Source organism: Enhydra lutris, unplaced genomic scaffold, assembly GCF_002288905.1.
Source record: "Enhydra lutris kenyoni isolate GAN:26980312 unplaced genomic scaffold, ASM228890v2 scaffoldscaffold31, whole genome shotgun sequence".
NCBI classification, from domain to species: domain Eukaryota; kingdom Metazoa; phylum Chordata; class Mammalia; order Carnivora; family Mustelidae; genus Enhydra; species Enhydra lutris.
This window is the reverse complement of record NW_019154115.1, coordinates 13,665,757-13,691,400: the sequence shown is the minus strand read 5'-3', so window position 1 is coordinate 13,691,400 and position 25,644 is coordinate 13,665,757. Positions and strand designations below refer to the sequence as shown.

Below are 25,644 nucleotides of genomic sequence, written 5' to 3'. Positions count from 1 at the left end.
TTTATTTATTTATTTATTTATTTATTTATTTATTTATTTATTTATTTATTTGACAGAGAGAGAGAGAGACAGCAAGAGAGGGAACACAAGCAGAGGGGTAGGAGAGGAAAAAGCGGACTTCTTGCCAAGCAGGGAGCCCGACATGGGGCTGGATCCCAGGACCCTGGGATCATGACCTGAGCCAAAGGCAGATGCTTAACAACTGAGCTACCCGGTGCTCCCAGTAAATCTTAATTTAAAACAAACAACAACAACAACAAAAAGGCAAGGAAATGGAACTCGATGAACATGGGATTGGATTTGTTAAAGACTATGACTCTGAACTCAAGGGTGGACGAGTATTCCCATTCTGATTTATCTGCCAAGATAATCCATCCAAGTGTCATTTAAGTTCTTGGGGCAGGAGAGTCTGTCTCAGGGAATGCAAGATGTGTGGAGTGTGGTAGACAGAGTTCAGTGGGTTAGGAGAGATAGCCCAGGATATCAGGATTGCAGCCATCATGAGTTATACTGAGGCAGGATTTTCCATACCTCTGGGTATTCCAGAGAAATGTTTTGTTTATTCCACTAAAAATATTTTGGAGATAAAGATTAAAGATAAGTGCCTTTGTACCAATCCATCAAGCACATGGTTTGCTTAGCAGAAGTCAAGAACAGGGCCTAATCACACAGGCAGCCATCTGTTGGAGTTAAAGAAAGTTTCACATGTGTACGGGACAGAGGATTAGGCTCTAGAGATCAATTTTGCCCAAGAAAAAGAAGTGGCTTCAATGTCATTAGTGGTCTCCTGGATGATCTCTGCCATGACTTTTTAATTCTCCATTAAGCATCAATGCCGTTCAGTGCTTAGTGTACTGCCTTTAGTATCATACAGCTCACACTGACACTAACCTGTTTTATATTTTATAACTGAATCACAGGGCTTTTTCAGGAGAAGTCAGCAGAGCAATGCCACCTACTCCTGTCCGCGTCAGAAGAACTGTTTGATTGATCGAACCAGTAGAAACCGTTGCCAGCACTGTCGGTTACAGAAATGCCTGGCCGTAGGCATGTCTCGAGATGGTGAGCACTCGCAGTTTGAGTTGTACAGTAGCATGGGCTTGCGAAAGTGCCTTCCGAGCCCTGGACCCAGACCTGCCTCTCCCCCACTCCACCTCACCTCTGGAGGCCTTGTGGGACCCACAACAGTTACTTTCTCCTCAGTAGTGCACTGGAGCCCACTGGGGTTGGGGGTGGCATGGCAGAGAAGCACCCGTGTGGTCAGAACACCTTCCTATTTTAGACGTTTAAGATGTTACAGGTTGATGAATTGATTGAAGGGACATGTCCTCGGAGGGCCTTAATAAATATACCTCTTACAGACATTGTCCCCAGTAAGAAACACAAGCCAGAGCTAACTGTTAAGGCTAATTGTTAGTGCTTTACACTAACTAGTAAAGCTTATTGGTAGTTGGAATGAATTAGTTTTTATGGTAACTGGATAGTTTGAATCACAAATCAAAATCATGTATTTGGGGGTTTTCTTTAAATTTTTTATTACGTTATTCAATTTTAATTCCAGTGTAGTTAACATACAGTGTTATATTAATTTCAGGTTTACAATACAGGGTTGTGACATTCCCATACACTCCTTAAGGCCCACTGACTATTTCACCCATCTCCCAGCCCTCCTCCTCTCTGATATGCTTTATTTTAAAAGGGTACCCTCAGTTAAAGTTATTATTGCCTTCTCCGACAAGAACATTTTTTACTTAGGGCAAACTTCAGAATACACAGTTCTATAGGATATATGTAAGACATTCCATCCAAGAAAAATAGAGTACACATTTTCCTCAAGTACACGCAGACAAATCCCCTGGTTGAGTCATATAAAAGGAGACATAACGAGTATCACAAATTGAAATCACACTAAGCATATTTTCCAACCATAATGGTACAAAACTAAAGAACAACAATAAAACAGAGCTGGGAAATCCACAATGTATATATTAAATAATTAATATGTAAAAACTACACAACACAGTACTGTACAAGCAGTGGACCAGACAAGAAATCAAATGGCAAATCAAAATATGTCTCAAAACAAAAGAGAAAGTCCCATACTTGTACATACAGAATGTGTGAAAACAGTGCAAATCATGGCTCAAAGACAAATGTTCTTTTCCTAAAAGAAGCTATTTAAAGAAATAGAGGCCATCTATCGTGCAATTGCCAAACATTTCAAGATCTTCCTGGAAAACTATCTTAAGTGCGCGGAATAATCAACACCAGATTTCAAGACAGTTACTCTTATACAAGGAAACTGGGCAGAAAGTATAGTGGGTACATTTTAGGACTTTTACGAACATACATGCTGGCTCTCTTAAGAGATCCCCTTGAAGGAAACATCTCTTCCAGTGGAATCTCAGCCTGTGGAAAATATTTCAGAATGCTGGGCAGGCGTTCTGAAAGCCTGCCTTCCCCATGATCAGATGTTCTTGGGGCCTGTAGACCAGCCCAGGCACGAGCTGTGATATATGTCAGTAGCGATGCACGGGATGGCCACTAAGAATATGTAGGAACAAAAATTAAGTTTGGGGCATTGGAAGATGCAAGTCACAGGACTTATGTACTCAGAAATGCCCGCGATAGGCAGTTCAGTGGATTTCATCTTTCAGAGGCACTAAACCAACAAAATCAGGCATATCTCTTATATATGAACTTATATGCTAAGGTCACAAGTTGCGTGTGTGTTTTTAGTTGTGTGTGTGTTTTTGGTTGTGTGTGTGTTTTTAGTTGTGTGTGTGTTTTCTCAAGAACTGATCCTCTCATTTCATTTACAGTATAGTATAATTACTCTTGTTGATATTAAGGCAAGAGTTAAAACACAACTCAAAGTATTAGCAGAATGAGTTTCACCTATGGTTGTCAATCCCTGTGGGAGTTCTGGAATAGTCTTTAAAAAAAAGGGGGGGGTACCGTCAGTATGCCTCTTGGAGATTTTGCGCATAGGTAGCAAGGCATGTTATGGGCTTGATGTGAATGTTGGGTCTTGTACAACGACAGGCCTGAAATCCGAGCTCAGAGCGGTCTGATTGCTGCCTAAGCCCCAAGTTTGTTACCCAAGCTGTGGACTCTGGAAATTGATCAGGATCCCACTCATATGTTTCCTGTGTGTAAAGGGACAGCACGTTCTCCTTGGCAGGACACAAATCTCCCAGGTGGTTGTCTCTGGTTCCCAACTTCCATCTCTCTTGGCCTCCTGCCCCTAGACTCATAGAATTATAATGATGGTCAAATAGATGAGTTCATCCACCCAGTCAGGTATAAATTTGACCATAATCAATTAGGGGGTCTTCGTCCTTCCAGCTGAGGCTTTATCTGCATACAGAGAATTGGGCTGAGAGACCATGGGTTAGTGGGAGAGTTCAGACCAGGAAATCATAAGGTTCTTTTATCAATTATCTCACGTTTTAGGAGAGAGCATTTGGGATTCTGAATGAACAGTAAAGGTACTACACTCATTGTTCCACTTTAAATATGGGGACACATCACAAGGAGAAACACTGAGAATACAAATTTGCCCAACAGGGAAATTTACACAGTGTTTGCTCTTCCCCAAATTCTGATACTCTGTTTACTTGAGGGTAAATGAGAAGAGCAGAAAGTCACTTAAAGGTGGGTCTGAGGGTTCCACAGGGTTCACTGTGACCCAGGAGGAGGAAAGCAGGGGATTCTTATGTCATGTAGACTCAGAGATAAAAGTCAGGGAATTGCAAAGGGCCCTCATTGCTGAGGTCTCACAGCAAAGCTCCAGATTTGACTGTTTGATTAGGAGGGAACAATGAATGAATGAAATGAATGGAAGTTGAGGTTCGGCTGCTTGTGCCTCAGTGTACCCCCGTGAGTCTGCATCCCTGCACATTAGTCTGAACCCTGGGAAGAGAAAGAGGTGGTCAAGGCAAGCGGCATGGGCGGAGAACACACAAGTCCATCAAGTCACACATCAGTGGTTCCCGCCGAGCGTCGGGTTATGTGACAGCAGGAAGACATACGTGGTCATTGCCCTTGTACCAGTCCTGGGTCTGTTTCTGAAACATAGCTCCTCTGGGATGTGGAGCAAGCCTGTGTGGGGTGGGACCGTTTTCACCTCTGGATCATGTCCTTATTTTTGTGGCGATGTGGTTTTTGATTGAGATTGTCTGAGACTTAAAAGGAACCCCCAACGCATGCTGGAGAGAATAATAAAGAAAAGCATATTGTATATGGTGTGGTCTGGCTTTTCTCTTCCAGCTGTAAAATTTGGCCGGATGTCAAAAAAGCAAAGAGACAGCTTGTACGCAGAAGTACAAAAACACCGGATGCAGCAGCAGCAGCGAGACCACCAACAGCAGCCTGGAGAGGCCGAGCCGCTGACTCCCACCTACAACATCTCGGCCAACGGGCTCACCGAGCTTCACGAGGACCTCAGCAACTACATCGACGGGCACACCCCAGAGGGAAGCAAGGCAGACTCTGCTGTCAGCAGCTTCTACCTGGACATACAGCCTTCCCCAGACCAGTCAGGTCTTGATATCAATGGAATCAAACCAGAACCAATATGTGACTACACACCAGCATCAGGCTTCTTTCCCTACTGTTCTTTCACCAACGGAGAGACGTCCCCAACTGTGTCCATGGCAGAATTAGGTAATGGCCTCCATGTGTCCATTAGGACGTGTCTCTTCGCCCTTTCAAGTAAATGGGATGTGTTTGACTTTCCTCTAATGAGTTACATTATTAGAATGATACACCTCTACTATTTGGACCCCTTCAAAGTTCCACCCTGCCCCCTCGCTTTCGATTGTCCTCTGTTTCCCGTCACACACCAGGAAACACGTTGACCTGTCCGTATCAGAGATGGGGCAGCGTGAGCTTGAAGCAGTCTTTATTTTTTTTTTTTAAAGATTATTTATTTATTTGTTTGACAAACAGAGAGATCACAAGTAGGCAGAGAGGCAGGCAGAGAGAGAGGAGGAAGCAGGCTCCCCACTGAGTGAAGAGCCCGATGCGAGGCTCGATCCCAGGACCCTGGGATCATGATCTGAGCTGAAGGCAGAGGCTTTAACCCACTGAGCCACCCAGGCGCCCCTTGAAGCAGTCTTTAAATGCCACAGAAACTGTAAACTCAGGGAATGGCCCCATTAACTTTGTTCATTATTTCCTTTAGTTATTGTCCAGGTGTTGCTTTACACCTGAAGTCATAGAAATGGCAGCCCACCCACTGGGCCTGGACCATACACAGTTTTGGACCCATGCAGAGTTTTAAACATTTTTGAACTGGTTGCTAAAGTCTTAAACCTAGACAGTCCTGCCTCAGAGTTCAGATTTTCAGCTTCTTGTGAGAAGGGGAAAATGACCTAGTTATACTGGACCAGCACTGGTGAATGGCAACAACCAATTGGCACAGTAAAGCCCTAACACCTTGACATGTCTTCCCATTTTATATCGCTGCCTAGCTCCTGTAGATTTTTTCCAACCCTGATGTATTCTATGAATGTTAAAGGGAAATTGGCTTCTTTATTTTCCAAAATGGTCTGGTGATGGATATTGGTAACAAAACTGATAGAGTTCATAGAAAACTCACCAGGCAAAAACAAACAAATCTGACATCTCCTTAATCCTGTGTGACATTGTTGCTTTTTGGGAGATGTGACCTAGAAATGTTGGTAGAACACAGACACTGGAAGACTTGCCATTTCCAGGAAGTTGTGTTAGCAACCCCTGTTACAACATTTGATCGGTTTTTAGGTACAACACTATTATTAGAGAAACTTGGATAAGAAACTTTGCAGTGTTCAAATTTGACGTGCTCCTCCCCGTGACTCCTCACACAAAGTTATAGTCCTTTGGGATATTTCAATTAGTTGCTGTGGAGGTGACTAACTTAACACGAGGAGAGAATGAAGACTTCAGATGGAAAAGAATCAGCAGGTTCTGACTTGAGCACAGACACCCTTAGTTCACAGAAATAACAGTTGTGTTCTTTAGATGGTTTCTCCACCTCTGTACTCCATAAAACATTTTTTAAGTGAAATTTATATTTCCAGTAAAATCTTTCTCCAAATAGAACAAATTGAATGTTCTTGACGGTTTTTACACAAGTACCTCTTTATGGGTCTAAATTTAAATCCTCAAGAGCAGGGACATTTTAAGCTTGGTCTTTAACCACTGAACAGCATTAAAGGTGGATTTCGGCTCTTTTGATTAACAGAGGAACCTCTGAACTAGAAGCCAAGCTGAGCAGAGGTAGGTTTGATATTTTTTTCTTGAACTAGAACAAAAACCTTCCGTTTTTGTCATGAAATCTTGGTTGGCCGCGACTTAAGCAGAACTGTAATGAAAGTAAAATTTTCAGAAATGAGTAAGGATTTGATTGAAAGCTGACATGATATCATGAAAAATGACCTGGCTCACTTTCAGTTTGCTTCCACCTTATCATAAATACTAGCAAATCTGTCCTGTTTGCTTGTCAAACGTTCAACCCCAAAATAAATCCATAGGGCTTAGCCAAAGCATTGCCCTTAAATATGGCCCTTTGGCTAAGCGTGCACTAACACTTGAGTGGGTCCAGAAATGGAAAAGCCAATGCGCCTTGGGCCGTCTGGTCAGTGTCTGTTCCACATCTCCCACTGCAGTCTGGGAGCCCTGTGCCCTCAAATGTTCTCCATGCTCTCCTAAATTGGGAGCTTTTTACATGTCTTTTGGCATTTTTCTGGATCAGTAAAATTAATTCATCACTGGGATTAGTCCCAAGCCCAAAACTAAATAAGAATTTGTCTAAAAAGAATATAATTGGATTCTAATTTTCTTTCCCATTTACCTGTACAAAATATTTGGAGGAATTGAGCAACATAGAGGTGGCCAAAGATGTTGCTGGTCCTTCAAAGCCATCTGGGGTTCCCTAGTATTTCCTTTGGGGCCTCAAATCCTGCTATTTTTTTTCCCCCAATTCCAGTATAGTTAACATACAGAGTTTTATTAGTTTCAGGTGAACAATATAGTGATTCCAGTCTTACTGTCTTTTTAACTAACGCCGTTGACTTCATTTTAGGCAAAATTTTGTCATCAGATTTTAAACCAATGAAACCAATTATACAGTTGGAAAATAAATTGTAAATTGACATATCTTAACCTCAATTCTCTCTTTCAATAATAGTGTCTACAATCCATTACTTTTAGTGGCAATACATCTGCATTCCTGGCTAGGAAATTTTGCCCTTAAGGTACAATTAGTACCAGAAATATACATTCCAGATAAACAATCTGGGTTCACTTAAAAAATAAAGCTAACTGCACATGTCACTATAATTGATAACTAAAGCCTTTTGCAGAAGAGTCAAGTGATTATTGGACAAAGCACTAGTCAAGAAGTCAGCTTATATGTTTTGTGGTCCTAGGTTTGCTATAGGTTGTGTAACCCACTATAAGTCATGTACCTCTGCAAGCTGCAGTTTCCCTACTTACAGAATATAATGATGAAGAACAGACTGGCACCAAATTATGTATGTTTCAATCGCTTGCCAGTTGCCTGCTATTATACCTTGAAAAAGTCACTTAATCTCACTTGGTTTCATCATCTGTAAAAGGGAGATAATACCACTTTCCTCCTAGAATTGTTATGAAGATGAATAAAATATACATATTCAGAATATATGTATATAGATATATACGTATATATACATATATATAAGTTATATGGGGCTAGCACATAGTAAATGCTATTAAACATTGTTAATGGTGTTACTGTCTATAAACTGAGGAGAGGCTGGACCATCTAAAGTTCCTTTCCACTGTGAAAATCTGTGACTAACTCAGAAGTCAGGAAATTCCATCTGAAGTACCTAGACCTTAGCTGTATTAAAGAAACAATCATGGTTGGGAAGATGAACTGATTTGTCCATCGCAAAGTGAGTTTATCTGCTGAGCACAGACCAGAAACCAGGTCTCCTAACTCCTAGTTCCACGGTATTTCACTATTCCAGAGTGTTTCTCTAAGAGACCACACTAACTTAACTTTTGCTCAGTCTGACCATATTGTCCTTTGCTGAAATGGAGATTTAAAAATAGTAAAGTGTCTGAAATCTTACACTTGCCAAATCAACTGTGAATTGTAATCAAAGGCGGTTGGTGAGAATGCAGCCACTGCCCTCTACTGGTTTGACATGTACATTACGCTATTCCTTGTCTGTCTGCCCAAAGGTGGGCTCAAATAGGTAGGGGTGGGTGGGAACAATTTTTTAAGATGAAGTAAGATGCTGACCATATTAACTGGAAAAGAAGCATGATCTGGAAGGGAATACTATGTGCTTCTTACCATTCGTCACCTCATAGGATCCCCCAGCTTCCCTACAAACACTTCATCTCCATTTTATTTCGTGTCTGCAAAAATTGGTTTACTATATACACATTTGTTTCCCTGATTCTGACTCATTGTTTTCGTCTTTACTGCCCTCTTCTCTCCACAAGCATCACTGTTTCTAAGACACATAAATTGCTGGCTTCTCCCTCTTTTGGTCACTGTCTTTCTGTTTCTTTCTTTCCTTTAATTTTTTTCTTCTGTTTGTGTTTTATTTTCCTGGTATTTATTTATATTGTGTTCATGTCTGTGTGCTGCCAAATAGGGCTGTTAAGATTTATTGTGTTTCAGTGTCTGTAAGGAGACTCTAGTTTCAAGTTTCATTTAGGTGAACCCACTCTGTTTTCACACAAACAAGTCTGAATCTGGTTGCCGAAAGCAGTGACACAGTTCCAAACAGACCCTCTTACTAGTGTTGCCAAGTTTTCATTTAGCACCATTCTTTTAAATGGGTTTTCCTGTTATGTAATCAGGACCCTAGAAGAAGATCCCTTTGGGATATGGTTTCATATTCATGGAATCCTGTCAGTTCCCCTTAAAATACTTGCATTGTCCTTCCCTTCCGTAACGTTTATTACTGACCTACCTAAAGCGCTTAGTCCCGCCCACACGGGTTGCAGCAGCCTTTCGCTGGTGCTCCCAGCTCCAGCCTCTGCTCCAGTCCACCAGTCACAAAACTGCTTGTTCTGTTGCCCCACATACAGCCTTCCGTGTGCCAGCTCCCCCTAGAGAATTCCACGGACTCCTTAAGCAGGTCCAAACCTTAATCCTAATATTTGAGATTCTCCAGAATGTGGACCCTTACCTACTCATGCTTCTGTTTGGGTGCTATCACTTTATCACACATCTGCCTGTCCCCTGTAAATGCCATTATTTGCTCCTTCATCTATCATCCCTGGAATGTGGAACCAGCTCGCCTCTTCACACCGCTGTCCTCTGCCTGCCAAATCCTCCCTTTACTTCAGGGTCCACTTCAGATGTTTCTCTCCTGCCAAGAAGCATCCTCTAATTCTCTTCATCTTTCCCTTCCATGACAGAACCTGTTCTCTATTTTCTCTTCTGATGTAATTCAAGTTGATGCTTTATTGTCTAATGTCTTGAATTGTCCTTTCAGTGTTCCCATACATGTTCATCAGATTATAAGTTCCTAGAGAAACTTCTTAGGCATCTGTTTGTTTAATATCCTCAAACTACCTACGTTCCAGCATAATAAGAACAAATGTTTACGTAGTGTGTACTAGGTAACCCTCACTCTTCTAAGCGCTCCACTCATTTAATTCTCACCAGGCCTATGAAGTAGGTACTGTTTCCCTTATTTTGCAAGTGAGGAAACCAAAGCACAGAGAGGCTGAGTAACATACCCAAGTTCATACAACTGGTAGGTACAAGAGCTGAGTTTCATACACTGGCTGTCTGGTGCCAGAGTCCATCTCTTAACCACCACCCTATATATAGTGACATAATAGGCCCTCAGTAATGCTTGTTGTACTATTTGCTGGAAAAATAAAAGAAATAACAGTTGTTTTCACAAAAGCATACCATTTCCTAATTTTTCAAGAGTAATCCTCCCCAGGTCAATGTCTCTTCATAAAAATGCCAAGAATAGGCTGTGTTGGTCATTTCCCACACCTATCTGGGCTAATAATTGTTCATTCGCAGACATTGGTGTAAAGCCACAAAAGAAGATCAAGGTCAGGAGGGTCTTTGAAGTCACCGAGACTTATTGCTAAGTATTGGCGTTGTCTGTCCTTCATCTTCATGTTCCAAAATATAGAATAGTTCCAAACTGCTTATTTAAAAATGTAAAGATAATTGAAACTGGTTCAGCATGTTGCTTTGTACTTGTTACTTTTTATTTACTTTTACTTTATTTTCTTACTTGTTACTTTTTAAAGCAAATATTAAGCAGGAAAAACCCTGATTATCCAGAGAAGAGCTTGGTTTTTCATGTTTATGATCTCCTGTTTTCTCCTTAGAACACCTTGCACAGAATATATCTAAATCACATCTGGAAACTTGCCAATACTTGAGAGAAGAGCTCCAGCAGATAACGTGGCAGACCTTTCTGCAGGAGGAGATCGAGAGCTACCAAAACAAGGTATATACTCTGAAGATTTTTACCCAGGATTGAGGCAAGAGTGGGAAGGGTGTTTATGCAGGCCATCTGTTGAAGAATACAGACTAGAGAGTGACTGTCTTTCATCAGATATCAGATTTCTGTTTAAAATCTTTCTTTTAGAGATGATCATATACTTGGGACTTTGTCTTCTTACTGAGGTGCAAGTGTGTGAAATTTCAGCAATAACAAACAAATTCTCTCAGGCCGATGACTATATACACGTATCTCCTATCATTTGGCAATGGGGGGTAGAGGAATCAGTGTCCAAAAGCCCGAATGAATTGAGAGTTGTCCTGATATCACGGTGGAAGATTTCAAGGTCTGGAAGTTGACGTAAAATAATCTCAGCCTCAGAGGTTTAGAGGATGTGTGAAAAAGGTTTGGAAGCTATTCTCATAACTCCAGTCTGAACCTAGCAATGTGCAACTGACAAAGGGTGCTGCTCCTTGCCATTTTCTTTACACACTGATCCACAAGCCACCAGCATGGGAGGGCGGGGCTGGAGAACGGGAAGTTTCAGTTACCCATTCTGCCTTGGTAAAGGGAGATGCTGTGGTTATATTATAGAGATGTAGGCCTAGGAGATGTAGGCCTAGGAGGGGCGGCAGGGTTTCTTCAGGCTAATCCTCCCCTTCATTTAACATATGAGGATATTAGCATCCCTTGGTGTATGGCAGGAGAGTGAAAATACCAGGACTAGATCATGACTCCTGGCTCCTAATTCAGTGTTTCCTTCACCCCATCATATTGTTGGAAATAGTATTAAGATCCATATCCCCATAACTAAATGGAAGTGGGTATACAAAAGCAATTAAACAGGATAGGAATCACTTTGCCTTTGAGATAGCAGGTAACACCAGCAGCCAGCCTGTATTGTTAGAAAGGGAAACGAGAAAGCAGTAAGAAACAGCAGGGCATGTGAAATGGGATTCCGAGTCAGAGATGCTAGGATTTGAATCCCGGCTCCGACACCTTCTAGCCGTGAAACCTCTAAGAGAATTTACGTCCACTTATGGAAAATGGGAAAATGAAACAAGACAAGGATGTCATACAGCATCTAGCTCAAAGCAGGTGCACGATAAATGTAATTGACTCCCCTTCTCTACCTTGCCCCCAGTAAAATGGTGTTATGTTCCCCAAGGTACAATAATTGCTCACAAGAAGATCCTACGGTGCTACTCTCCGAGGCCCAAGGGTCAAGCAGTGGCATCTGCTGCTTTTCAGACTCACAGTTTCACCTGCTTTTAACATCTTCCCCCTGTCCCTTTACCACCAAAATGGTAACAGAGGAATCAGAGGAGACGAGAAGGGACTCGGAAGCAATCATTATAACCCAAATGTTAATTTTTAATCCTCTAGCTTTTTAAAATCCATTTCCAAAGAAGGCTTTGACAAAATAGGGGCAGTTAAAAACCCCTGTGTCTGGGATACGGGTGACCGTGTGTGTTGCTGTGCTTTGCTCCTCTGCAGCAGCGAGAGGTGATGTGGCAGTTGTGTGCCATCAAAATCACGGAAGCTATACAGTATGTGGTGGAGTTTGCCAAACGCATCGATGGATTTATGGAACTGTGTCAAAATGATCAAATTGTGCTTCTCAAAGCAGGTATGTGCTTTGCAAGTGGATTTTGAGATCTCTTCCTAACCTGCTTTCAGCCGCCTATTAAAGAAATGCTGGGTAAGGAAGGTGTCGGGAACAGTTTTTCCCCAATGATAATAGCTCAGGTTTCTTCTAGCAGCAACTGAGTCCTTTTTAATGGTTTTTGAGCTATCTGTGGGAAACATTTTGTTTCTCCTCTGAGTGAAACAATTAATTTGAAGGACACCCACTCCAGACCCTTGGGAGGTAACAGTAAGTTGTTAGGAATGCTCTCTGTGGAACTCAAAGGGACACCCCTGATTTCTTGGTTTGTTTGTTTATGTTATTGTTTGCATGTTTATTAACATCTAATCTATTATTTGTTTCAGGGGTACAGGTCTGTGAATCATCAGTCTTACATAATTCACAGTGCTCACCATAGCACATAGCCTCCCCAATGTCCATCACCCAGCCACCCTATCCCTCCCACTGCCCTCCCCTTCAGCAAACCTCAGTTTGTTTCCTGTGATTAAGAGTCTCTTATGGTTTGTCTCCCCCTCTGGTTTGTTTTCATAAATATGAATCAATACGTTTTCCTTGGCAACCCTGAGACTCTATTGCAAGACAGAAGAATGCCAGAGGAGTAATTTGTAACCCCGCCTCTCTTCAGAAATATAGGGCATAGTTAGCTTGGCCATAGTTCACTTCAGCATAAATCTTTAATTACGCTGGTAAACTGTGCCCCTTTAAAGAGAGAGCTTAGGGGCACCTAGGTGGCTCATTCAGTTGGCATCTGCCTTCAGCTCAGGTCGTGATCCTGGAGTCCTAGGATTGAGCCCTGCATTGGGCTCCCTGCTCAGCGGGGAGCCCTCTTCTCCCTCTGCTCCTCACCCCACTCATGTTCTCTGTCTCACTCTCTCTGTCTCTCTCAAATGAATAAATAAAATCTTTAAAAAATAATAATAAATAGAGAGCTGATGTGACTGAGAGCCACTGGCCACAGGGCATACAGCCCCCACTGCACTGAATCAGAAAGGCATCCCTATATTAGGGCTTTCACAGTAGATAAATATTTACCACGATAAGATAATCCACACCATTTCTGTCTTCACTTAGGTTCTCTAGAGGTGGTGTTTATCAGAATGTGCCGTGCCTTCGACTCTCAGAACAACACCGTGTACTTTGATGGGAAATATGCTAGCCCCGATGTCTTCAAATCCTTGGGTAAGGAAATCTGGGTGCTCTGTCTTTAAATCAGGGCCGTAGGAAAGTGTGGGAGCCCTGCCAAAGAGCTTACTGAACAGAACGGAAACTGTTATTTGGAAACAAAAATTAAAGGATTTTATGCTTATGTTACTTTATAGTCACTGCAGAAAATTCACACAGCTCAAACGGTTTTTGTCTATAGTACATTGAAAGGTTTAGCGTTTTGTTTTATCTAGTCTGTAATCGAAGAAATTTATATTGTCTAACCTTCTAGTTCCCTTGCAGATTTTAAGAAGATTTTCATTGGAGGGGCACCTGGGTGGCTCAATGGGTTAAAGCCTCTGCCTTCGGCTCAGGTCATGATTCCAGGGTCCTGGGATCGAGCCCGCATCGGGCTCTCTGCTCAGCAGGGAGCCTGCTTCCCCCTCTCTCTTTCTCTGCCTACTTGTGATCTCAGTCTGTCAAATAAACAAATAATAATCTTTGTTTTGTCAAATAAACAAAATCTTTAAAATAAAACAAATAAAATCTTTTAAAAAAAAGATTTTCATTGGATAAATTATTCAGAGAAACTAGAAGATGTAATCTGATGCATAAAATCAAGCAAAGAGTACTTCTCAAATAACACCCATTAATAAGAATGAAATGTAGATATCAAAGAAATAAAGTATAGCTAAGTGAAACTGACATAGACTATAAAAATTATTTTGGATTTCTATAATTTAAATAAAGTGGGATATAATCACTAAGAAGAATGAAACAGTATCCAAGATAAAGTTAAGTGATTTTAAAAACGATGAAATAAAAAAAAAAGAAAGAAAGAAAAAAAAATAAAAACAATGAAATGACAGAAGGTCTGTATACTTTAGGAAAATTCATTACCATTTAAATGGGTATATATAATATGCAAATCTAAAAGAGTAGATACCAAACTTAACCAATCCTTTTTTTTTCTTTTTTTAAGATTTTATTTATTTATTTGAGAGAGGGAGAGAGAGAAAGTGCGTATGAGCAGGGGGCAGGAGCAGCAGGAGAGGGAGAAAAAGATTCCCTGCTGAGCAGGGAGCCCAACTTTTGGGTCAGTCCCACACCCTGATGTTATGACCTGAGCTGGAAGCAGACACTTAACCAACTGAGCCACCCAGGCGGCCCCAAGCTTAACCAGTCTTTTGAGAATGGATTATTAATAAGACTTTCACATTCTACATTTTTAGTTCTATAATAGCTGTAATGATTTTATGACCATACTGTGTCATTTGTTCTCATTTTTAAGAGTGGCTTAGATCAAATAGGTTAGAAAACAAAAAAATCAGTGAATGTCACGCTTCAGTTGGATTGTAGCTGCTCGACTCTGTTTTTAAGATTGCGGGTCCTAAACTCAGGCAGCCTGGTTTTGAGTATCAGGCTGTTTCTTCCTACCTGTATAAACTTAAGTAATTTTTCTCTCCAGGTCTGTTTACTCACCTCTAAAATGGGATAATAATAATAATAATACCTCCCTCGCAGAGTTGTTGTGAGCAATATGGTACCCAAAGGAACCTCTTAGAGTGGTACCTAATAACATGCTAACCTTGCAACAAAAGTTCATTCTCAGTATTTTGAATGGTGAGGACAGTGGTGATAGTGATGATGGCTAGACAGATTTTCTTTTAAGATTTTAAACTCTTGAACTGTAGAAATGTTATTACTATCCTCTTAGATCTTCAACTACTAGATCCCTTTTCACCTTATTCCATATTTTTCTCCAAAATAGTAACCAGAATCTTAAACTGTCTTTAACCTTGGCAGGTTGTGAAGACTTTATTAGCTTTGTATTTGAATTTGGAAAGAGTTTATGTTCTATGCACCTGACTGAAGATGAAATTGCGTTATTTTCTGCATTTGTACTAATGTCAGCAGGTAAGATAACCAAAGAACAATGCAATGCTTTAAAAAGTGTTCAGGTAAAGATTTCTTAGAAGGTACATAAGTTGTAATGGCTCTAGAACATTCAGGTGCCTACCAAGAGAGGTTGCCACCCTTATTAAATCTAATTTTAAGTTTTATCAAACAGAAAAACGCCCCCCCCACACACACATTACCTGTTTAAAACCTCATGCCATTCTGACAAAATCTTAAGAAATGAGAATTGAGTAAAACCCAGTCCATAGTTAACCTCCTGATATCACGAGAAATGCTCTGGTAGAGTAGGGTTGCCCTTCTTAACTCATATCTCCAAGACAACATGGTTTTTAAGACATCCTACTTTTTTTTAAGATTTATCTGGATGTCATCCACAAGTTTATCCGAATTTAAGCTATGTTTTCAACCAGTACTGCCTCCTGGGTATATTCTGTTTTGCAAATTTACTGTCTTCTGTTTGAAATTCTTACACATAAAGACTGAATTAACAACCCTTAAATCATTTGGAATGCTCTTGACAATCTTAGTTGCCTTGGATTCTAAGGCAATTTTCATATTTGCCAGAAGGGCTAGCAGGATTGCTATGAGTATTTCATCCAGAAATGTAATTATTAGAAAGATTTGAGCACCCGTGGTAGTTTCATTTGCCCTTATGTATGGCCGTAGATTTAAATATCTATCCTTTTGGAAGGAGAGGACTTTCCCCTCCTTTAAGTGTCAGTAAAAATGGAAAGATTTACCACTCTATTGTAGATCAGTTTTCCACTGTTTTAGGAGCAAATTTTGAACATGGAGTAAAACTGGCCTATTGTTCTCTAATTCTCCATTGTGGCATAATAACCTGTGTCTAAGAGTGCGGAGGAATTGGGGTGTCCCAATACCACATAAGAGAAACACTAAGAAGTATCATTTTTCATGTTTAGATCGCTCGTGGCTGCAGGAAAAGGTAAAAATTGAAAAACTGCAACAGAAAATTCAGCTAGCTCTTCAACACGTCCTGCAGAAGAATCACCGAGAAGATGGAATACTAACAAAGGTAAGAGGGAAAGGTCGTGTGGTTGGCATAGCCTGAACTATCCCTTGCCACAGTTCCTGCTGCCAGCCACCCTTAAAAGTCATCTTACCAGCCCCCGGAAGTACCCATAAGCAATAGGCTACTGAAAAGAAAGAAATATCTCCATTTCAAAAAACTTGGTTGGGCCAAAATTCAGCTTAAGTTCTACTTACAATCATTGGTTGTGAAGTGTCCTGCAATAATAGGGCAATGGTAGAAAAAAAATTTTTTAAGCATTAATACATTCTGGAAATCCTCCTCCTATTCCATCTAAGTTGTGCATAAAGCTGAGTTAATGTTCTACATCGATATAAATTAGAGAAAGAATCTTTGAATTTAGAAGGAGGAAGTTATAAAGGACTAAAACAAGCAGGATAATCACATATTCTAATATTAGTTCTATTTCCATTCCATTCATTAGTAATCAACAGAAAGTGACTTTTGTATTTTCTTCATCTATTTCCCATTACTACCCTGTATTCAAAGCATAAGGCTTCATTTTTGCTAATTATTACTTTTTGCAATAAAAATATAATTAGGATGTCAATTTAAAATATGCTAATATTCTTCAGTGCTTGCGCTAGTAGTATGTATTCGGTCTTCGAAAAATCAGCCGTATTCTTTCTAAAACTATTTTAGTTGTTCAAGAAGATTGATTTGAGGGGTTTGGGTTTCTTCTGCTTTCTTTTCTTTTCTTCTGATAGCTAAGTTAGGTCAGAGAGAGGAAGTTGAGGGTTAGTTGCTGTTTTGTTTTTATTTTGCACCCGTTCAATGAGAGATGGAGGCAGGAATGGAAAATAGAAGAACCCTCCAGACCCTTACTTTCTTCTCCATCTTGCCCCAGTGCAAGGATACAATTAGGTTCTTTCATTATAGCGAGCACCTAACACATGGCAAGATCTGTCACATATGTTTCTTAGGATTATTCTGGTTGAAATAATACATCGTTTGTACAGTGTTTTGGACTTTAAAAAGCATTGTTTCAAGTTGTTATTGTCTTCAACTGCTAAATGGTTGATGCTGAGACTTTCCTCCAGGCCTTCTGACTATTCTTTCTTCTGAGCCTTTTACACAGACCCAGAATTGGTTTGTCCAAGCAAAGGTCTTTCCAGAAAGAAACTTGTTGTCATTGGAGTTGGCTAGTACAGGTTCTGCATAAAATATGTAGGGGACGCCATCATCTCCATTTGCAGTGACCTCACCTGCCCATGATTGCCTCCTTGTTCTCTTCTCTGTCACCCGACATCTTCTTTGTCCACAGCGGTGGAGGACAGGTTTGGGGATGGGAGAGCAGAAAGTATGTTTGAAATAGGAGAAGGAGGTGACAGGCTTGGGTTCTTATCTCAACTCTGCCACTTTTGCTCATGAACATCTTTTCAGGTTATTGTATTATTTGTCTTCAAAATAGTATTTAATGTATACCTGGTATTCTATGACATGCCTAAAATTTGTCTTTACCAATCTTCCTTCTTGGAAGATCATATAAGCTGCTTCGAGTGTGTTTCACCTTTGTAAACAATGTTGTAAAGATCATCCAGATTCCCCGATTTTTGATGTTCATGTCTGTTCTTTCCTCACAATGTGTCCTTTCTTCCACTTACAGTTAATATGCAAGGTGTCTACATTAAGAGCCTTATGTGGACGACATACAGAAAAGCTAATGGCATTTAAAGCAATATACCCAGACATTGTACGACTTCATTTTCCTCCATTATACAAGGAGTTGTTCACTTCAGAATTTGAGCCAGCAATGCAAATTGATGGGTAAATGTATCACCTAAGCACTTCTAGAATGTCTGAAGTATAAACCATGAAAAACAACAACAAAAAAATTAACCGAGACACTTTATATGGCCCTGCACAGACCTGGAGCGCCAACACACTGCACATCTTTTGGTGATCGGGGTCAGGCAAAGGAGGGGAAACAATGAAAACAAATAAAAGTTGAACTTGTTTTTCTCATGCATATGATTTCCATTATGCCTACAGATATGGACCCTTTTTCTGTCTCAACTTCTTGATCATTGACCTCTGTTTACAACTGAAGGAGGGTACTAAAGTCGGAGGATTTCCTTTTCTTGTAGCTCACTGCCCACAGACTTTCTGCAGAGTCACCAATCTGTCGGTAACAACAGAGAGTCCGGCAATAATCGGTGCCCGGTGTGCATAGCGGAGGTGGCGGCATGACTTTGCACAACCTGCTCTTTGTTTCATGAAGGAAGTTTTTATTTTTTTCACCGATTATTGCCAGTCAGCAGGATGGCATGAAAAGGGTCCATAGCACTAGCAACGATAGCATTATAATATATTACAGGGTAAATGGGCATGAAGACTATATATAGCTAAAAGAGATATTGTTTATATATTGTTTTAATTAATATAAAATGTAGTTACTGGTGTAGCTTTTCCTGTTGAATTGATAAGGCACTTTCATTTTGCACCTTTTTCTTTAAATGAAATGCTAGCGTGTTCACTGTCGTGTCGCATGTGCACCAGAAACACAAGTTTAACTGAGAAGGCTTGGAAGGTACGTCAGGAGGTATTTATGCTGCTGTTTACAAATTACTTTGAAAAGACTGGCTGGTCATATCTAGAAATCATGATGCGGATTATTGGTTTGTTTTTGTTTTGTTTTTTTACACTTCATTTGGTATTAGAAACGGAACTCTCCCTAAATTATACTTTGCTTTTTGGTAAGCTCAAGGATAGATGTGTTTATGCTTCATACAAAGTTGAATGGTCGATTGGTGCTATGGACTTATACCATCATGCACGTTATTTAAGTGCCACCTCATGGAGGCAGGGGAGGGAGGGGAGGCTCATTTCATACAATTCAGTAGTTATACGGACTCAGTCTCAACTTGGAATTCTTATGCTTTGAGGATAAATCAGTAACCCAAATATTTATTGGAATTCAGCTTTTATTATAAGAAGGACCCAAAGATTATATCTGGAGCAAACACACACTCCCCATGTGAGGACATGAAACATTTACTTTGTGAATGCCTATGTTCTTGGTCTAATCTAGGAACCCTAAGAGTGTATCTCAGAGTAACCTAGCTCTAGACTAGCTGCCTCTAGACGCTATAATTCTAGAATATAGCTCTCCATATTTCACAGACAATGGACAGAAGGGCGAGGGAGTTATGCAACACTGAACCGGTTTCTCTTATTTAAATATTAAATATTTTAAGCATTCAAAGTGAAGTTGATGCTAGCCGCAAACATTTACTCTTATATTTATCTTCACTAGAAAACTGTGGACTGTAATTTATTTTATTAAATATTTAGAAGAATGTTTGGCTTTTGTGTTCAGATGAGAAATATTGAATGTTTTTGTTTAATTTCATTTTTTTTAATTTTAATAATTCCCAGTGGGGGAAGGGAAAATGAACAGTCTGATATACAAGTGTGCATATTTTTAAAATAAGTGCCCTTTGGAAATGTCAGCATTTAGAAGATGATTTTAGTCAGTCGGGTGGGATTCAAACTTCTGGTCTGACACGAAGGACCATGGTTATACAGAAAAGGGAATATCCCATAGCATAATGGTGGGAGTTTCCAGACAGCCCTTTATAGCCAAAAAAATGTCTCTACCCCCAGGCTCTTCCTGAATCTTCCCTAGGAACTGTGGCTCCTAATGTCATGTGGATCACCTCAGGGGCGTCCCAGAGCCATTTACTCTGGGTTTAACCCCAACTGATTTTCTGACTTGTTTCTGGAGGGATTTGGAAAAGAGGAAGGAATTATTCACAGAGAAGTGTGTATGAAGCCTAAATAACATCTTAATTTTTTTTTCAAAAGTATAGTAAGGGTTTAACCATGAATAGAAGACGAGAGTAATATCTACTTAAATTTCTTGCAAGTATATTAAACTTTATGTGAGTGTTTATATAGAGAGGTAAACTAAACATATAGTATTTATATTTGAGCAAGAAGGGTGAAATCAAAATTTTAATTTAAATAAGCATAGTTCCTTTAAAGATCAATAGTATTTATACTCTGAAAAGAGTACCAAGCTTAGTTCAGTTATTTATTTGTCCATTTATTTTTCCTGTTGTTTCTCCTGGGGGGGGGGTAATGTGTTGGGTTTTTTTGGGGGGGGGGGCGGTTGTTTTTTGTTTTTTGTCATTCTGAGTCACTAAATTTGGGGATGGTTTTATTAAAGTGTATTAACTTCTTTTTAACCAAAGCTTTCTGAATATGACCAGCCTCAGGTGCTAGCGCATTAAAGAGCAACTAAACCTAATTCCAGTGTCCGTTTGTGAAGTGATTAAGAGCTAACTGAAATTCTCTAAGGGTGAGAGAGAGCATAATGTTGAGCTTAAAAGAAATTCCTTTTCCCAGAAAAGACTCTGCATGTACCAAATGCAAAAAAAGATGCTTAATCTCAGTAGTCGTCACACCATGGTGACATTGCTTTTAGAATAAACCAACATACATTGACATGATGCTGCTACCAGGTCTTTCTGAAAGAAAAGCAAGGTGAGAAAGAGCAAAATACATCGGCAGTGTAGGGACAGAGCAGGAGAGGCGTGCTCGGTGAACAGAGGGAACAACTAGGATTTGGATCAAAGTTGGGATCGGAAGTTAAACAATAAATTCAGTTTAAAAAAATGAAGTATAGAAAAGGATGTGAAAAACTCTGCATCTTTATTTTCTTCTTATAGAAACACCTGTGTGAGGACACAACTACTTGGTGATACAGAACAGTGATTGTTAAGAGTTCTAATAATTAAAGTTTCCTAAACTTAAATATCCAGTAGTCTTTTAAAGATTGGAATCACATCATTGTTATCCCAGCTCCTATGATGCCTTTAATACAGTTTTTTCATAGAGGGTACATAAGGCTTTTTGTACAAAGCCTGAATACCTTTGGTTACAATGGTGTCAGATGGTTGCATTATATTCTGAAGAACCTGGCCTTGGTCACAATGAAAACAAAAGTGCAGATGAAAGTGCTTTTTTGGACAGTTTGCAAATTGTGTTAAAGCTACGGATTTTTTTTAAGTGTTCAGCATCCTAATTTGCGTTAAAGCTATGGATTTTTTAAAAAGTCTTCAGCATCCTAATTCACCCTTCCTAACTTAAGGAAAATATAACTTAAGACACTGCTTCTAAGTTTGGTTGTTCTTTATAGTGTGGATACCCAGATCTCTGTGAGCGTAGGGGGGGTGGGCTGAGGGCCAGGTGAGAAGGGAGAGAGAGAGAGAGAGAGAGAGAGAGAGAGAGTGTGTGTGTGTGTGTGTGTGTGTGTGTGTGTGTGGTTTTCGTGTGTATGATGTGTGTGTGTCGGACCGCTTCTAGGCTACTAAGTGTCAATGGAAAAGAAAATGTATTCAAAATACTTAAATCAAAACTAGAAGATGGGGGAAAAAAAAGATTTATTCTATACAAAGCCTTGTCTGGACCACTTTAGAGAGACTTCTATTTTTTTAACCCTTCTATAAATATTTGATGGCACTTGAAATATTCCTGCAATAAAATGTGATTTGTGTAAAGAAAAAAAAAAGATTTTGTAATGTGAAACAAAGAAAGAAAGTAATGTAATTTTCTAAAAAAAAAAATACAAACAAACAAACTTTGTATTATTTTCTTGATGGAATTTGTCTATCTGTCTTTGGAAAACTTTTTATTTCATTGAATGTGCCATAGTAGAAATATGTGTTTTTAGTTTTAGACTAAGGAATAGCTGTTTGTGTTCCGACATTCCAAAATGCAAAACAACCTAGTAGAATCTTTATTGAAAAGGTTTAAGTAGGATGTAAGCTTCTCTCATTGTTGCTTTTTTGCACATGTTCTTCATTCCTCTCTAGTGCAATATGTACATAGAGCACTTGCGGGTGTACCTTGATCCCTCAGGGAAAAAATACATATTTGTACAGTTTTGGTTTTTTGGTTTTTGTTTTTGGTTTTGGGGTTTTTTTTTTGTTTTTGTTTTTGTTTTGCCTTTTGTTTTTGGCTAAGGAATGTCGATTGAATCACTTGTTATTGTTGAGGGGCAGCCAGATAATAATCCTAAAGCCACTGTTTTCAAACATTGATTGTTTAAATCATGTGTCCTTCCAGTGCTATTATTTTAAGATAATAATAATAAAAAGTTATTTTCTGACAGTTCTTTGTGCTGATTGGTGAAAAAAAAAGGGTAAATAAGCACCTTATGATTGACTTACTGTGAATGACAATCCATCTTGATATCAACAATAGAAGCCCTATCACTTTGGAGTTGGGGTTAAGAGTCAGAAACGATGTGCTCAGGGATCTTCTAAAACTCTTCAAACAGGGTGGCCAGTACTACTGGGACAAATTGTGTTTTTTATTATTAATAATAGTGATAATAATACTATCCCTCAAGGCACAAGTGAACTGTGTAGAACTGCATGTGTGTGTGTATGTAAACTCTTCACTCTTGTCTCATTTTGTTGAGTTCAAAACGTATGTGTTCTTCAGTCTTGTGTGGTTTAAAACGTTGAATAACTTCCAAAGCAGTATAAAGTTATGCCAGTATCTTCACAAGATAAATTAATAGGCAGTATACCAACAGAGAACATCACTTCAAGTGCAGTCCTACATACTCCATTTACCTTCCTCAAAATTCATAGCATTACATATTAGAAACTTCCCAATTGTACATGGTATGTAAAAAATTGTTTAAACCAGTTATGAGAGATCTGCCTATCAGTGCAGTGAAAGAGGTAAAACTTTGAACACATTTTTTCAAATGCCAACAAATAACTTATTTTCATTGCACTCTCCTCTAGAAGCAAACCAAAACATCCCTTTATGTAACATAGTTCTTTTACTTCTACACTTAGAGTTTTCATCTCTTGAATCAATACAAGAGCTAACGTTTAAAGACAAAAAAAAAAACCCACCTATGTAACAGTGCCATGAGCCAGCTTTTAGGGTTACTTTGGACATTTTTGCAATATAGCTTTGTTCTCATGTTTCCATGTATTTTCATGAGGTCAGTGAACCTCAGTATAACTGTTGGCTTTGATTCTTCCATACCTGGAACACACATTGAGAAGAAGCTTTTACTATTTTCTTAGTACCATAGCAGAATATAATTTGAGAAAACTTTCCATGTCATTTAGATGAAAAAGAAACTTTGACCTTGTTTTTGATAATAAAGACTATGGAAAATGGCAGAAATTTCTCTCTCTCTCTCCACTTCTATACATGTATACATATATATACATACATACGCATATATATACATACACACACACAGGTTATTGACACTTTCACATATTGTAACATGTGATTGCCATGTCTTATTTATATAAAGATTGCTACAACAGAACCCTATTAACAAATATAATTGCAACAGAAAAATCTTGATCTATTGCTAATAATCTATGATGTAAATCTTCATTCTACCCCTAAACACTAATATTACTAAAGAGGTTCCACCAGATTTGATTAAAGAGGCCTTCCTCCTATTTATTCTTAAGATATGAGAAGGCTGATGACGATGTCTTTACAAAGCAAATGGTTTCACTTCTGGGTCAGTTGCTTATTTGTTGTTAAGTAAGATCAGTTTTGTCAGGCTCTCAAGAATAATTTTTTTAAAGTAATCCAAAAGCCTGGCTTTATATCAAGGAAATATCATAGATGGATCTCCATGTTTAACCAGCCCTCAGATCTTAGAGCAATAAATACATTCATTCAGTCATTTACTTATTTATAAATGAATGACAGAATATTCCATCCAAATAAACACGATGTTTTTTCAGCAATGCAATATAACATGGGGTCTTGTGTTAAGAAAATGCATATGACTATTTTAAACAGATGCCTACAGAATCCGTGTTTGCTGTTTACATTTAGTGTGTCTGCCACATTTTCTTTTTTCCTTCTAAGAACTGAAGAAAGACAGCTTGCTATTAGCTTTGACACACTGCACACACCATTATGTTGTTCTCTAAGAACAACTAAACTCTCTCCAGTGTCCCGTGTGTTTCCTTTCTCACTCATTATTACTTTAATGTGGATGAAAACTATTTCTGGGAACTTGGTTATTATTGAACAGATTGCATATGTAAATGCAGATAATTCTTGAGCAATATAGTGAATATGATTTCACACACAAAAAAATCTGTATGTACTGTACACATCTTCCTGAATCCAAAATTCTCTTATCCACAGTGGTTTGAAATCTCAAATAAAACAGTGGTAAATTTTTAAACATTAGGACATTAGCTGGCTGCTTCTTTAAATGTACCTGTATTGTCTGCCTGCTCCTTTTGTGGAGATGTGTTTTTGTATTGGATGTTTGGGCCAATGGGAGGCTTCAAGCTACAACATATTTTCCCAGTTTAAATATATTTAACATATGACAAACCCCAGACAAGGCTTTTAATATGTATAAAGAACTGCAGTGTTAGGTGGTTTATTTGCAAACCGTTTTCAATGTTGTCCATTTTTATGGCACCTTTAACAATATTCTTGTTTCCAAAGTACAAAAAAAAAAAAAAAATAGGTTAAATAATCTAGCCATAACTGAATGTCAAGCAATAAAACAAATGACTTTTGTGCATAGACTTAAAAAAATACAAATTTTAGACATCTGCATGTAAATGCAATCTCTTGTTTACTGCTTTCTTCAACTTGAGCAATTGATTCCTTATTTACTATTAACTTAAGAACTTGTAATGGCCTGTAAACATTTTCTCTCTTACTCTTCTTTCAAATTTACCTTTGTCCCTGCTTTTAAGTCATAATATTTAATGTTGTTCTGCACATCTCTATACAGTTAACTTTTTGGCTTTCATTCTGTATAGATAAGAAAATGTTATATTATAAACAGCCTACTCAGTGCAAATATTTATCTGTTTATCAACTCCACAATATGCTGTATAATACTGGTTTTACTATATAATCTATTTTAGACATAGCTGTTTAGAACTAGAGTGTGCTATTTTTGTGTTTTTCTGATGTGTGGTGCTAGATAAGTTACTTTTGTGAACAAAAAAATCCCTTTTATTCCTAGACAATACCACCTTTGGGTCTTGTTAATTTCACTGAGTATAACTATATATTTGTATATATATACATATATATATATATCTACCTGTTCCCAACTGGCAGCTGTATCAGAGTGCTGGATTTGGGACATGCTTTTCTCTTTAAATACATAATATCATTATATAAATTATTCTAGAGTGTATTTAATTAGGATAAAATTACTTCCTTAGTATGGATATTTGACATCTATAGGGTGAATTTGCTTTTAAATATGGATATATGAAAACTTCTTAGCATTTACTTTATGTTTGCTACTTGGGTTTATACCATATCTTCTGAGCTGAAAACTAATTTGCCAGGCCTTCAAGATCCTAAGGAAACACTCTAGTTTAATGGAGTAATATTTTTTTTTTCTTACTAAGGAATTATATTATTGGCAC

General features: G+C 38.8%; 1 protein-coding gene across 2 annotated transcripts in view; it reads left to right on the top strand.

The window, feature by feature from the left end:
* LOC111153212 (RAR related orphan receptor A) overlaps window positions 1-18,233 on the top strand; it is a 708,716-nt gene extending 690,483 nt beyond the window's left edge. For both annotated transcript variants that reach the window (XM_022512092.1, XM_022512093.1), the window contains 8 exons: window positions 921-1,062; window positions 4,273-4,668; window positions 10,354-10,475; window positions 11,967-12,099; window positions 13,189-13,296; window positions 15,067-15,177; window positions 16,104-16,216; window positions 17,838-18,233. In XM_022512092.1, the coding sequence (XP_022367800.1) occupies window positions 921-1,062; window positions 4,273-4,668; window positions 10,354-10,475; window positions 11,967-12,099; window positions 13,189-13,296; window positions 15,067-15,177; window positions 16,104-16,216; window positions 17,838-18,002 (1,290 nt within the window). In that variant the 3' untranslated portion in view covers window positions 18,003-18,233. The remainder of the gene's footprint in view (window positions 1-920; window positions 1,063-4,272; window positions 4,669-10,353; window positions 10,476-11,966; window positions 12,100-13,188; window positions 13,297-15,066; window positions 15,178-16,103; window positions 16,217-17,837) is intronic.
* The last annotated feature ends 7,411 nt before the right edge of the window (window positions 18,234-25,644 follow it).